At 45.3% G+C, this 15,125-nt stretch overlaps 2 protein-coding genes across 3 annotated transcripts in view; one reads left to right on the plus strand and one right to left on the minus strand.

The window, feature by feature from the left end:
* gemin4 (gem (nuclear organelle) associated protein 4) overlaps window positions 1-15,125 on the plus strand; it is a 79,791-nt gene that overhangs the window by 41,086 nt on the left and 23,580 nt on the right. The window lies entirely within an intron of this gene.
* slc8a2b (solute carrier family 8 member 2b) overlaps window positions 1-15,125 on the minus strand; it is an 88,461-nt gene that overhangs the window by 17,113 nt on the left and 56,223 nt on the right. For both annotated transcript variants that reach the window (XM_076036533.1, XM_076036532.1), the window contains exons 4-10: window positions 5,992-6,498; window positions 4,801-4,938; window positions 4,441-4,668; window positions 3,400-3,789; window positions 2,078-2,203; window positions 758-953; window positions 204-334 (exon numbers count right to left, since the gene is read on the minus strand). In XM_076036533.1, the coding sequence (XP_075892648.1) occupies window positions 204-334; window positions 758-953; window positions 2,078-2,203; window positions 3,400-3,789; window positions 4,441-4,668; window positions 4,801-4,938; window positions 5,992-6,399 (1,617 nt within the window). In that variant the 5' untranslated portion in view covers window positions 6,400-6,498. The remainder of the gene's footprint in view (window positions 1-203; window positions 335-757; window positions 954-2,077; window positions 2,204-3,399; window positions 3,790-4,440; window positions 4,669-4,800; window positions 4,939-5,991; window positions 6,499-15,125) is intronic.

The raw sequence follows: 15,125 nt of genomic DNA on the forward strand, positions 1-15,125 counted from the left end.
GCGTGGCAGTTTTCTATTTATTTTGACATCGATCTCACCACCTCCTGCCTCTCCCGCTGATGCTAAATCATCCCGCCTCCCCTCTACCTGTCGCACTGACCTCCAATGGAACCTCTTAAAGCCTGCTGTGTCACCACAAGTTTCTGCCTTAAATCCCTCTGAAGTCCCCGTCTCTCAGACGGGCACTCGCTCTATCGATTCACCTTGATCTCCTTGCGAGTGTCTCCAGGTTTGAAAACCAGCGTTCCTTCGCTGTACTGGTAATCTGAGCCGGCGTTCGCTGAGCCATCCTCTGTCCTGTAGTCTACATAGAAGGTGTTCTCGCCCAGACCCCCTGGAGAGCAGAGTGGACACAGATAAACACAGAGAATTCGTAAGGTGCCTTTGTGTAGGTGTTTCAATTCAGGGGACAGAAGCAAACACATTTAGACAAAAATCGCTGAGGACAACTGGAGAGACATGGAGGAGAGGAAACAGAGGATGTGAAGTCGGCACAATCAATCTACAATCTACAGTCACCTCCTGTTCCAAACAAAATGCACCGGCTGAAATGAACTTGGAAGACTTCTGGTTAACAATAACAGTCTTGCTTTTGGAAGCATCAGCAGGAGGGACTGAAATCAACAGCTGGAGCTGGAAAATGCGCCGCTTAACTCTGCATCTGCTCACGTTGTGGGCGCAGTGTCAACATCATTGTTAAAATATTGGAAAGCGGATTAGGAATAGGACCAAATGAATGACGGATTCGTCTCGGCACCTTGACAGACGACAGCCAGTGTCAGGATGCCGCAGTTCTCCATGCACTGGGTGTGAGCACTTTCGAAGGAGATGCGGCTGCATATCTCCAGGTCGTCGTCCTCGGGGGCCTCCTCGTCCGTCACGGCTGAACGCCGAGCGTTGTCGGCCGCGTGCTTCTTCAGGACGTTACCGGCTCCGATCATCATCCGAGTGGCCTTGGGGGAGACGTGCAGGAGTTACCCCACTGGAATTCTGACTGCCATCCAATAACAGAACTTTGGTGTACAGCCTCTGGCCACTTTATCGGGTATAACCAATGAGGACAAGCTTTTTGGTATTAATTCAAAAAGTTGCTGGAAATGCTCCTCAGCAATTGGACTGTAATGACACAAGAGCATCACAGAGTTGCTGCTTTTTGGTTCACTGTTGGATTGAAATCTGGTGACTGTGGAAGTCATTGGAGTGCAGTGAGCTCACTGTCACGTTCAATAAACTATTTTGAGTTGTTTTGAGCTTGTGACTTGGTACCTCATCCTACTGATAGCAGCCATCGGATTAGGATGAACACTCTAAGCAACAACACTAGCCAGATCTAACAAACTGAGTCCCTCAATTTATGCTGAGGGGCCAAAATGTGCCCAGAAAATGTTCCCACGTCATTACACCATTAGCAGGAAACGGCTGGATGGAGACGTGCTTTGACAATGTTTTTATTTTAATGGGACCATTGCACAGTCACAGCAGAAATTCTGATTCAACAGTCGAGGCAATGCTTTTCCAATCTTCTATTTCCCAGTTTTTGTGAGCCTCGATTTCTGCTCTGCGCTGACAGGAGCAACACCCTGTGTGTGTCTCCCACTGCTCTGATTGAAGGTTGCGCTCTGGTGCATTTGTTTTGCCTTTGCCTTCCTATTACATTGAGCCAGCCTGGCTTGTCCGCTCCCATCACTTCTCATCACTTTATTCGTCATTTTGGCCAATTCCCATTTGATATTTTTGGCTTTTTTTTGGAACATTCAAACCCAAGTTAGAACAGCAACACTTTCTGAACTTCTCTGGTCAAAACACTTAAAATTGTCCAATCGTGATGTTAAATTTGAACTGCAGCAGGTCGTCTTGACTTTGAAGACAAGCCAACATCCTAAAGTGGTGGATCTTTGCTTATAGGTCACCTCCTTTTTTCGTTTTGCTTGCAGAAACATAAATACGAACAATAATTGAAAAAAAACACAGTCCTTGAACTAATTTATGTCCTTTTTGTGGGTCTCGGCAACCTTGAATGCTTGCCCCCGGGGTTCACTATTAATAATCTGTGCATGCACATGTGAGTGTGTGTAACCTGTATGCGGTAGAAGGCTCTGCTCTTCTGCTGGTGCAGCAGTGCGTAGTAGTTGGCCAGCTCCACCAGCTGGTCCAGCTCCTTGTCGGGATATTTCTGCTTCAGCTCCTTCAAGATACGAATCACCTGTGGGACAGACAGCAGGACACACTCATGAATAAATCACACCAGACACTTTCCCTTTCGCTGTATGAAGACAAGTTGTAAGTTGTGCACGTTGATTGTCCTTTTCATCAATATGCAAAGACAGAAATCATCCACTGAATCATCATGCAGAACATCAATCCATTTGTGACAAAGCCTCACAAGTTACCTTGTTTTGCATGGGTAGCAAATCTGATGTTACTCTTATGTAAAAGTAAGAGAGAAAAGCTTTCCCAGCCCTGCCAAAGCTTCAAAGGTTTCTTGAGCCCTTGGGGGTCAGATTAAATTTGTGCAACTGAAGGGTTATAGGTTTTTCTGTTGAATCACGTTGAGGTCTGAGGTGTAGCCGGGGTGAGCTGTGTCAAATCTTTATATTTCTGTGCTGACTGTCAATATTATTCTGATGGCTGAGCTCCCTAAAGCCCCAAAGTCACGCACTAGCGGAAGCAGTCACTAAAATTCAGCATTGTTTTAATATACAATGTAATGTATAAAATGTACCTTTTTTCTTTTTTTCAAACAAGCTGAAAGCATGACAAAAGCACAACACCCATTGCTTCCTTTTACAGACACATTTGAGAGATTTTTCTCTCTGTGTCTTGCAGGATAATGAGGAAGTAGCTGAAGAAGAAGCTCCAATTCAGTCAAACATCTGCGAGTGGGAAGTGAAGCCACAGATGGTTGCTGCTCTCACATCAAAACACGTTGAAGCAGTTGACACCGAGAAGCAAGAATGTTGCCTCCTCATGACGCTCAAAGAGAAGATCTGTCAGGTGCTAAGGTTCCTGGTGCCTGCCGGCTGTCATTCACCCCTTCATCACCGTCAATCTATGCACTCCTGAGTGACTCTTTCATAGTACTCTAATCTTAAGGGGATAGTCACCCTTGTACAACTCAACATGATCTCAACATGAGTGAACATGAAAGCTATTTTATAATCCAGGTAACTGTTCCAAAGTTTCTCTCCAACATAATTCTGTCTTGCAGAAGATTATTGTGGCCGAGGAATCTTCGGTTCTTTCCCCTTTCCTGATTGGTCGTCTGTATATTATGTGGCCAGCAGAGGTTAAACTTGTTGGTGAAAGTGGAGAAATAATGAAGGCAATTGTGATTTAAAAAAAAACAAACATTTTAGTTGAAGCTTTGTCGTCTCTCTTTTTCCTCCGACTGTCTCTCACCTCTCGCCGGCTCTCGTCTAGCTCCCTGCTGCTCTCCACGTTCACCATGGCGCTGTTGGAGTTGGGCAGGTTGCCCCTGGCTCCCATTGTCATGGCCCCGGCTGCCGCTCCGACGTTGTTCGTCAAGGGGCCGTCCTGGTCCACGCCGCCACCAGAGTTCTCAGCGGGGACGACGGCACCTCCCCTCGGCGCAAACTTGCCGTCGACGATCATCTCCATGCCTCCCTTGTTGGGAGTAAGGTCTCCCTCGGTCTCCACCACGATGCCGTGGCGCTTGTCGGCACGGTAGCGCTTGCCCATGTACTTGTAGAAAAGCAGGCGGCGGTCGGCGATCCAGGCCAGGATGACACACACGGGGAAGAAGAGGAGGGTCACCAGGGCCTCCCACACCTGGAGCAGACACGGGGTGTTAAAGATGGAATGTATTTAAGAGAAAAGGAGTTGAATTCACAGTTTGCAGAGGAGCCCAGAGACAAGGTTGGAATGATGTTGGAGGACCGTCTCTGGATCACATGCAAAACATGCAAAACATGCACAATATGTAAGATTTTCAGGGCCGTATTGGAATTTGATTATACAAGAAAAATATGTTAATGTTTGCAGGCAAGTTGTAGCTTCCTTTATATATATTTTTTACTAAAGGAAGTTTAGTAATAGCATGCTGAAATGATGGCAACTGGCCTTCAAATACTTGGAATTGTAACAAATGATTCAAGCTTTCAAGATGAATTTGTGAGAATTTAGCGATTCAGTTGCCTTGCAAAGTTTGACTGGTAGGGAATTTGTGGCAAAGCACTTTCCCACAGTGACATCAGGTGTTTCACTTGGGTCTAAAGACCCTTTTCACAATCTTACAGAAGTAAACAGGTGCCTTAAAGTGTAGTAGCAATGTGTGAAATCACTGCAAAGTGAATTCACAACAACTCTGAGAATTCCACAATTTCCGGCACACTTGTGATCTAAATGGCTCTTTACATCAGAGAAGTGCTTAACACAAATCTGATTCTATTAGCATAGTATTTCCTCCCCACTCTGCCTTACATCCACAACTCCCGGAGTCATGACAGACAGGATGAGGTAGAGCCAGATGTAGGCAAAGATGCTCCAGAAGGCGGTGATGAAGAACACCCGGAGGTGTTTGATCTTCCGGCTCTCTCCGTTGGGAATGGTCCACACACATATCCCGATGATTACAAACATGTTGAAGGCGGCGCTGCCGACGATCGTTCCTGGGCCGAGCTCGCCGGCCTTGAAATCGTGACCACACACCTGGAGAGGCAAGACGAGGGAGGGAGGGAGGGGACGAAGATTGTGTTAGCAGATAAAAAGGGGAGATAAGCAGTGACCGAATAAAGGAGGGGGAGCAAGTGTGTGTGTGTGTGTGTGTGTGTGTGTTTGTACCTCTATAACAGACAGCAGAATCTCTGGGGCGCTGGAGCCCAGAGCCATCAGAGTGAGATTAGACACGGTTTCGTTCCATATTCGAACTGTTGCCACGGATGTTTCCCCGTTCGGCATCGTGATGGTCACCTCCTTCTCCTGGCAGCACAAACACAAACACTGTGTTGACTGAGTGCACATGACCTTTCTGCTCCACATAAACCATTTCAGGGCAATGTCAGAACTTTTTAACCTCCTGTTATTCTCCATTATGGAAAACAGATTGAAAACATGATCGCTCTTTGTCCTTCACACATTTGTAGCGCTGTTGTGTCTTGAAGAGAAGTGGCACATCTTCTGCTATTTTCACTGCGACTACACTCCCCTGTCCTTTCCATGCCTGTTTTTCTCCCTCGGTCTGACCTTCACGTCTCCTTGACATCTCACACTGAACATCTGTCTTCATTCAAGCCTCTCAGGATGCCTCTTTTCTTTTCTTTCCTTTTTTTTCACCCAGTGTTCATTACCGTGCAACCTAAATATCCCAAACATTGAAGGCCACCTGAGACAACAGATGCAAATCACACAGTCTGACACTGTACACTGCACCCTCCACCTCACAGACACCCCAGGTGTTCTCTCTGTGTTTGGTTTAAATAGATGCACTTCATGATCTGTTTTATCCTCTTGCCTGAGTAAAAGTGTCGTCCCTGGAAAGAGCTGCAGGACATTTAGATCAGTCATTGTCAAAAAGGAAAAAAACTGAGGGGGTGAGAATTCTGTGCAGAAAGATAATCTGGCCTGGTTGGCAGTGGAGGTAAAATGATAGAAATAAAATGTCTGAAATTGACATTTACATAAAGAACATCCAAAAAACAATGAAAAAAGGGAATTGTTATTATGGTTTTGTTTAAATTTAAGATGGATTTAAGTTTTCTAAACTGCAGAATAATTTCATACTTGCAGACTTGAGTCCTGTTTGTGTGCTATTCTAATCCCCACTGTATCCAGGCTTTAAAATGTAGCCAATAAAACAGTTTCTCCTACAAATTAAAGCATCAATATTTATTCTTTTTCATATTTTACAAACAATAATTATTGTATAAAATGCTTTTCAATGATGCCCGTGAGCCACCATAAGGGGGCTCGTCTTCATTTACTAACATTTCTGATTTACCAAACCCCCTGCCACCTTAAGTGTCCCTTCCTCACCTGCGATGTGATGACCTCTATGGACGCCATGAAGCGATCTGCGATGATGGACACCCCCAGGAACATGTACATGAGCGAGACAAAGTAGACCACAGCCCTGGCCACCTGGTCGCCCAGCCCGGGCCGGTTGGGCTCCCACACAGGAAGAATGATGCCTTGTCGACACGTCGGCACCTCATTGCATTTGTTCCTTGTGGGCGTCCCGTTGCTCTTGCCGTAAGACGCTGAGGGAGGGAAGGTGGAAGGGAAGACGGTGGGCGAGAGTGTCCGCAGGTCTGGGGGGCTACTGGCCTGACTGCGCTGGGACTCCGGCTGGCAGGGGGGCAGAGGGAGCAGGAAGAGGAAGAGGAAGAGAAACCAGGACGCAGGGGAGGCTGACAGAGACATGGCTGCGTGAGATCCCCGCATGAAACGGAAGGAGAAGGGCTCGTCAGAGGCGAGGATGCCGAAGTGGGGAGGGGAGGGGGGAAGCTGGGTGGCAGTAAGAGTGGTGTAACCAGCTACCACCTGTAGGACAGAGAGACAGAGAGTGAGAGACAGTTAGCTTGTGACAGTCCTCTCAATCGTAGGACGCGTGTAGGATTTTCAAAACTCTAAAACATTTTGTTGAAAGGTTTTAGGACATGCAAGAGGCAAAAGCCATTTACATCAACCAGCCAATTGGGAGGATGCACAGACAAACCAGCAGTTTGTGTTTATGCACATCAGCTCACAAACCAGCTGTGATAACAGCTGTTTCACCATCCAGCAGGACTCTGTCTGCCAGGACGGCTTTTCGGCTCACTGCAGAAAGACCTCGTAACTTTAAAGCATTTCCTTTGTTTGCCCTTTAGTCGAGGGCTACAGCATCGTTTCTCATTTTCATCCCCAAAATTCCATTCATTCATTCATTCATTCATTCATTCATCCATTCAATTCAGACACAAGGAAAACGATGGCTCAGTTTCTGCAGTTTATGGGAAAATCTTGATTTTATTTGGTCTGAATTTGACCCAATTTTGTTGGCTGCTAAAGCGATTGCATGAATACCCGCCAATCTTTCAGAGAAAAAAACATGATCACTGGCTGGAAAACAGAAGGGGACCTCGAGGTGATCAAAAAGACAAGAATATTCTAAATGAGAATCCCGACTCCTCTGTGTTGACATAACCTTGGTTCCGAGTGATGCCTCCATGGCACATCTCCATCTGACTAGGAAGCAGCAGCCAAAGTGATTGCCTTTTAAATATTCAGCTTTAGTGCGAAGACACTTGGAGGAAAAAAAAAGATGAAAGGCTGATGATTTATAATACACACGCTCAGGTGTGGAGGAGATGACAGCAAAGGAAAAATTACCTCGCTGGGGGTTGGGAAAGACATGAAGATCGGAAGTGAAAAGCGGGCGGGGCAGGAGGTGAACAGGGAGGGAGGAAGGAGAGAGGAACACTCGGAGGATGAGGACGAAAATAAGTGGAGACACTTGAAAAGATGCGAATTACAGAAGGCTAAAGGGACTTGAAAAGTAGTTGACAGGAGAGAGAAAAAACAGGACAAAAACGGTTGATCAAGGTTAAATGTATATTCTCGCTGTCTTCTATAATAAGTCCATGGCAACACAGAAGACTTAGGAAAACACCTCAACCCAGCTGCAGTGTAGTTTGCAGTAAAATTTGCAAGTAAAACTCATTTAAAGAGAAATTTGGAAAAAAACAACAACATGAAGACAGAACGTTAATGAGGCAGAAATGATGTCTGAGACAAAAAAAGAAAATATAATAAATATAGGTCTAGAAGAGCATTTTGTGAAAAGTGTGTGTTTGTCGTTGATTTAGTATTTCTTTTTTTCAGATTCTTTTCCTTGAGTTGTTGCCTGTCTAATTCCCAGCATTCTCTTCAGAATCACAAGTTCTCCTGTACAGAATGAGACGATGCCTGTCAAGGGACTGATGGGTCTTTAACCTGGTGGCAGTGCAGGGACACTCGGAGCCAAATGTCAAGAGCTTGCATGGAGTTAATACTGTCCTGACACAACTAGCAGAGGACCTAGAACTGATCCCTGGGGAGCTCCAGAGGAGCTGGAGATGAGGAGAGCCCTCGCATAACGACGGATGAAGATCTTCCTGACAAATCGGAGTGGAACCGGCTCTTTTTGGCTTCTCGTTCCGCCTGCACGTCGACCACAATATGGGTGTGTGTGCCTCCGTACGAGTGTAATGACACCAACTGGTGGCACGATTTGCACCACAGTGGGAAACCAAAGAACGCAGATGGACGGAACCGTGTTATGTGAGTTGGTACCTAATCTCCTCTTCCTCTCACGCTTCATCTCCCTCTCCATCCGTCCATTTGTCAGACACCTGCCAACGCCGTCTGTTTTGCAGTCTTACACACACACACACACACACACACACACACACACACACACACACACACACTCTCTGGCTCAGTCTGAATGTTTTTTCCTCTTCTCTGCGTCTCTCATGGTGGGAACATGTCAATAAAACACTTTGGGGTCATCGCGTAACAACACTGGCTCGAATTTCCAGATATTTTCTGCTGCTACTGTTCTGTCAGTATGTTTAATCTGAGTTTGAGTCCAACGAACTGTGGTATGACTGATATGCTAATCATCTTTTGTGTCATTTTTTATCTTCTATTTTCAGCCTTTTTGTTGTTAACACACAACGTGTTTATTCTCCCTGTTTACACCTCCCTATCTCCAGTGGCCCGAGCACAACAGGACGCTCGTTCACCAAACGCGGCTGCCAATGACAACAAGAGAGCGTAACGAGAACTCAGACGTCAGGAGGAGAATGTCGGCTGAAAGGTCTGCTTGTTCTCTAAAACATCAGACGGGTGGCTCCAGGCTCCTGTTGTCCTATTGGACGGCCTCGCGTTGGAGCTCCAATTATCGGCTCAGACGTTTCACTCAAACGGACAGAGCGACGGGAATTGCTCTAACCGGGTTGGAGTCACACATATATAGTTGAATTAGCAGCAGAGTATCACACAAACAGGAAGGCGGAGAAAGGGAGAAACCACAGCGAGGTCACCGAGTGTGCGACTCATACAGGCGCCGCTCGTCGTCTTCGCTTCGCCTCCTCTCGCTTCGCAGATCAATGGAAGCGGTGGCGTCGGCCAACTAATTATCACACTGGCCCACGCACAAATGCACATCGCACAAAGATTCATTCATTTCCGCTAGGTAAACAATAACACTCACTGCCCTCGTACTAATTGTTGGCGTGAAATTTCCTGCAATGAATGGTATCACTGTGATAGGAAACTTCAATAGCTGATGATGCCAAGCAAATGTAATTACAACTTGCGTGGGGGAATTTCTCTCTGCAAACGTACAATACTGGTGATTATTTTAAGCAGAAGAGCAGCAAATAAAAAAGTTTTTTAATGCCTTTCAGTCGACACCTGTGTTGAGGTGTAATTTTCTATATGAACTGCCAGTTCATGCCAGTTGTTACTGGCATAATTCTGACTGAATGAAGCCTGATTCAAAAAGCAAAAGTTTTTTTTAGGTCAACAAGGACAGCTCAAATATGTTAACTAAAGCAAAACAACTGAATGAAATTAAAAGTCATTGTTTGCCTTATCCAAGAAAATACTTTGATGATGCATTTATTTGCCTCTGACAGTGACATTTCAACATTGCTATTAGCTACCACGAAATATGTATAAATATATATTTTTTTTTAAATAATTCTGTCATTGTGTTTTTAATAAACAACAACCCAAAGAGGAAATAAGGTATTTCAAAAACTGTAAATGATCTACTGCCTCTCTGCACTTTAACAAAGAATCTCGGCAGAGCCACAGGACCTGAAAATTAAAAAATGAAGAGATAAATAAATAAAAAAGGCCGCCCCATTCATCAGAAAAAGAACTGGATCAGGGTACACTTGTCCAATCAATTCACCTCAAATGTGCTCTCGTTTAAAAAAAGTGTAATGAATTCAGGCGAGGTGTCATTGGAGAAATTACTACTTGAAATGCACCGTTTCACAAAAATTTAAATAGCCGCAGAGTCTGAACACAGACGCAATATCCCCATCAATAACTAATAGCTAAGGTGCCAAATTGCTCAAATAACTTTATTTCAAAGCAGTAAACCATGATTGGTGAACAGAGGGAGAATTATAAGAGAAGGATGGATGAAAGAAATCTGTTTGCTGGTGGAGATAGTGAAGAATAGCAAGTAGGTGGAGTTGGGAGGATGGAAAGGGGAATGATTATGTGGAAATGGCAGAAAGGAGCGATGTCAAACTAAGGATTAAGACAAAATTAAAATGGGAAAACGATCGGAATAATCAATAGTAACTGCAGGGTGAATGGTAAATAAAGGAGAGGAGTGTCTGATTCATGAAGAAGATATAAGAGGCAGAGAAAACAAGGAATGATGGGAAAACGATAAAAAAAAGGGTCAAAGACAAGAATACCAGGAGGAGGAGCATTGATGGCAGACAAGAGGGATGGGAAAAAGGTAGGTATAGACCAAGAGACGAGGAAGAGGGACAAGACTGATGCAGCTAAAGGTTTTAAGGTGTTTCTCTGTCGTTTTTTAACATACAGGTGAAGCTGGGTGAGAGGATGGAGGAGAGAGAGACACATTCGCACATCAAGCAAATTCACAAAGCCCTCCCTACGTCAACAGAGGGTAAATGCAGGCTGGCATGATTTCATTCTGATTCATAAATAAGTAATTTCCATTCAGCTCTGTTACACTCGATCTCAATAGCTTCAGTAATGAAAAACGCAACCCGCTTCAAAACAAAATTCATCAAAAACGTGCCACTTCAGCTTGTCCGGCGCCATTCCCTGAGCTCCCGGCAGTTAGCGCCTCCATTAGCCTCGGCCTCTGGTCCCCCACTCATCAAACGCAGCATTAAACAACAATCGCTGAGAGGATGAAGTGAAACCTCGCCAGTCTCTGCTACTGATTGTCATGTGGATTTTTGCACAAAAAAAATAGGTGAGCGAAGTGGAGAGTGCAGCCCAGTGGAAGTGCATATAGCTACAAGCGTACAGATATGAAAAAAAATATAGCTGGCAGTTCGGCAAGCAAACAAGGAGCTCAAAATGAATTTGACACAAGTAAAAGCAAGACAGGTTGTTCTGTTTCTTTTGCTTCTCTGTTTTCTTACTTAAAAGCTGAAGGTTGTGCACGACTCGGTGAAGGCTCAGAGAGCGGCGACTCGGGGACACCTGCCACTCACCACTACTCGTTAGTCATAGTCAGCCATGGACTGAACTTCAGTAAAGGTCCTTCTCTGTCCTGCTGTTTTGTCTGTCCTATTTTCCCATTATCTCGCTCTGCGTTTGCCATTCTTTTATTCTCCAGCCCCAAAACAATATCTTCTATCTTTTGAAGTCTCGTCCAGACTTAACAACGGCCTCCTTTCCTGCACAATAGTGAATGATTGATCGCCTGGCGATGCATCTTAGAAGGCAGAAATTTCAGTTTCAAGGAGTGAAAACAACAACTCAAAGAACCCTACTGCTTCCGCTTCGGTCCTGACCGAACCCCTTCCTTTGTCCGCCCGGCTCTGGGTTCTCAGCATCTTGCTTTTAAAAAGACTCCTGGTGCCAACACATCCGGCAGCCTAAGTAAGTGTTTGAAGCGTCAGGACTTTAATCTGCAGATCGAGAGGCGGTGGAGCACTCTGCCAAATGAGATCAGGACGCGAGTGAGAGACGTATTTTCCTTTTGGCTTTGACCTTTATTTGTCCTACAGAGTTTTTTTTCCACAGAGCAACTTTCCCCTTTGAACTAGTCAGCGGCGGTGCACCCAGTTTACTGCCGGAGCTGAGTGTCTCTTCAGAACCGCCTGTCGAACTCTGCAATATTATGAGAGCAGCCAAGCGTGGAATGTCATTAGCGACGTGGAAGTTTACCCCCGTTACACAACTTCATAATTAAGCGCCTCCACCCAAAATAACAGACTTGACGAACTCGCTCAGGGACGATTAGCAAATTCAAAATGCTTAATTACTCACACATTCCTTCCCCCCACTTTATATGCAACTTTAAATTAGACACACTATCAAAGGGCTTATCCTAAGTGAGTTTGTTTGTCCAGTTGGACATTTACTTTCAATTAAGTGTGATGATGAATTTAGAAGTTAATCATATTTTGTTGCAACAGCTGTGTTTACTGATGCAGGTTTTCCCTGCCAATTCACACAGATCAACTCCTGGCCTGAGGGGGGAAATGGAAGTAGCCTTTATTTTCCTCTGTTGTTGTTTACTGACACACACACACACACACACACACACACACACACACACACACACACACACACACACACACACACACACACTCTCTCTCTCTCTCACACACACAGGTCCTCCTCGTGTGCCAACTTCCATCTAATCAATCGGCTGAAAGGAAATGAAATCACCGCTGAGACGTCGGCTCAGGACAGCCGCTGGGACGCCGATGGTGCCAATGTAAATTTTGATGACGCTAATTTCGCAGAGGGAGCGATTTGAAGTGCCCCCTGGAGGGCATCAACAAAAAGCCGGCCGTCAGCAATGTTAATGAGCGAGTCGGTCTGCGTGTGCCCACAGTGTTTGCAACTCCGTGTGTGCGCGCGCCGCTGTGTGCCGCTGAAGGACCAGCGCCGCGGGTTGTTGCTCCAATAAGGCCACACCTCGTTAACCAGCAGCAGAGGCTGGACTGATCCAACACACACTGTGTGAGTGTATGAGTGTGTGGGTGGGTGAGGTGAGGTGAGGTGGAAGTTCAGGAAGTGATGTCATTAGAGATGGCATGATCACAAAGGGAGGCATCTGTGGAAGCAACAGGAGCGACAGGGCTGCTGCTCTCCCACATGGAGAGATGTGACCACAGCAAACTTCATGAGAATGGGAGAGGAAATGGCCTCCTCAAAAAATGCAGTGCATCAGGCTCCATTTCTATTTTTACGCTTCACTAGTCAACCTTCTCCATTATACTGTTAAGAAAGTGCATAAATCAGGCATGGGCAAACTATGGTCCGGGGGCCATTAGAGGCCCGTTAAGCTTTTTAAGCTGAACTTGAAGAAATTATATCAATAGTAAGCAAGTCATATTGTATTTCATCAATTTGTTCAGTGTTTTAAGAGCCATTTCAATAAAGTGCTAAATACGGTGAGGCTTCAAAGACACTGATTTTGTTATGTTTTCTACATCTCGCATGATGAATTTATTTCCTCATATGAGGTGGGTCACCGAAACACTCCATCCATCTGCTCCTTCTCCGGCCCCTCTGCCACATTTTAGAACGCATTGTGGCCCACCTGTCAAAAAGTTTGGCATAAATGAATCAGAACATACTGGAAATCACTGCATTACAGCCAATCAATAAGGAAATGGAGTAAATGTAAGAAGTGATTAAGGTCAGGAAGAGGTAACAGGGAACGTTGGGACATATGTCGTATCTGTGTATGAAGGTTGTTTTTAATTTACATTACAATTTAGGAGGCTGCAAACACAGGGCTAAATATGCTGTTATCTTGTCTATAAATTTTTCCTTTAAATCAATGGTGTGAGGCATTTCGCTGGAAGAATTGGATGAAAAATACATATATGAAAATGACTTTTTGAAATATATCTGGCAACCAACAATAAATAATACAACAGAATTGATTTTGAATTGGTTGGAGTTAACAATTCCAATGACCAATGAACTGGCTGGGGAATGTAAATCATATCTAAAAAAGTCTGTTTACTTGTCTATGAAGAATTTTCTGATCACGCATTCCACTTTAGGAAATGATGGATTTTCCAAAGAAAGCAGAAGGGTCCATCTGACTGCGTCTACTACTGTCCTCATAAATAATTCCGACTGGTGCGTCTATTCATCTTTGCTGACCGGCTCTCCGTCTCCTCCATCTCATTCATCACTCCGCTGCTGCAAATGGCACGCGGTATATTGCTGCACCGTTCAGACTCATTCAACTAACGAGTTTCACTGCATTAATTGTAAATTGCCTGGACGGGGAAAGGAGGCATGTTGAATTGCAAATGGCGGCGGCCAGTATTGATTGAAACAAATGAGGCAGTTTGCTGAGAAGCGAACAAGAATCAGGTGTGTGCTTCCAGCTAAATGTGCCTGTAATTCAAAGCCTGCTTTGAGACGACGCGTTTCACCGCAGGGGAGCGAGGCATGAATCATTGCATTTAATTTCAATTCTAACTGTGGCTAATTTGTAGCAGTGCAAAACACACGGCGACTCCTTCATCAAAAAAACAACACAAAAATATTGCAAAGGGGAGTCAGAGGAGCTGCACATCGGCAAGTGATTTGGCGTACAATGATTTATCATCCTGTCACCATCCCATCATCACCAGGAAGGTAAATAAACGAGGCATCTGTCTGCGTTTTGAAGGACAAAAGGCAGGTAACGAGGAGCTGGCTTGGTTCAGTCTGTTCTGTCTGTTGTTGGCAGGCGACGAAGCACCAACACCTGCGTTTCGATTTCAGGTGTCATAGCCAGAAAGTGACGGTCTGAGCCGCACTTTGTTGTAACGTCCTAAAAAAAAAAACCATGCGCTGAAAATTTCCAAATTGGCTGGAGCTCCTTTAAACATGAGTTTCTTTTCCCACTATATTAGGGTCTGTGTGATAATCCATCACCGTGTCACATTAGGACAGCAGCCTCCCAGACATTGATTCTGGGTAAATGATTTATTGGCCGCAGCTTTAAGTGTGCGCTGATTACTGCAGCAATCACAAACCTTTCTCCTTCACTTACGACCCTTCTACATCACCTCTGGCCGTCTTCCTGTCCGGACTCGCAGCACTGTCGTCCGCTGTGTGCCGCTCGCTCGCTTGCTTGCAATTCTCAGCACAAGCCGAGATTGCATGCAAGTGATGATTTCTGTGTGAGATGGAGCAGACGCGAGCGGAATGGCAGCGATACGCGAGATGCGAGAACGAGCTGGGGTTAAACGTGGTGTGAAGGAGGCAGACGAGGACACAGAGAAGAAGAAAAAAGTCAGATTGCCACTTTTTTTGTGGCGCTGTGGCTGAAAGGGAGTTGTCGTCCTGAGGCTGTTCAAAGTGCGGCTCAGTCGGGGAAAAACAGCCAGCTGCTGACGGCCCTCATGTGCACCCCATCCTATTTACACTTGTGCGTTTTGTTCATTTCGTGTGGT

Source organism: Nelusetta ayraudi, unplaced genomic scaffold (genome assembly GCF_046127955.1).
Source record: "Nelusetta ayraudi isolate G7.1 ecotype Tasmania unplaced genomic scaffold, CSIRO-AGI_Nayr_v1 ptg000048l, whole genome shotgun sequence".
NCBI classification, from domain to species: Eukaryota; Metazoa; Chordata; class Actinopteri; order Tetraodontiformes; family Monacanthidae; genus Nelusetta; species Nelusetta ayraudi.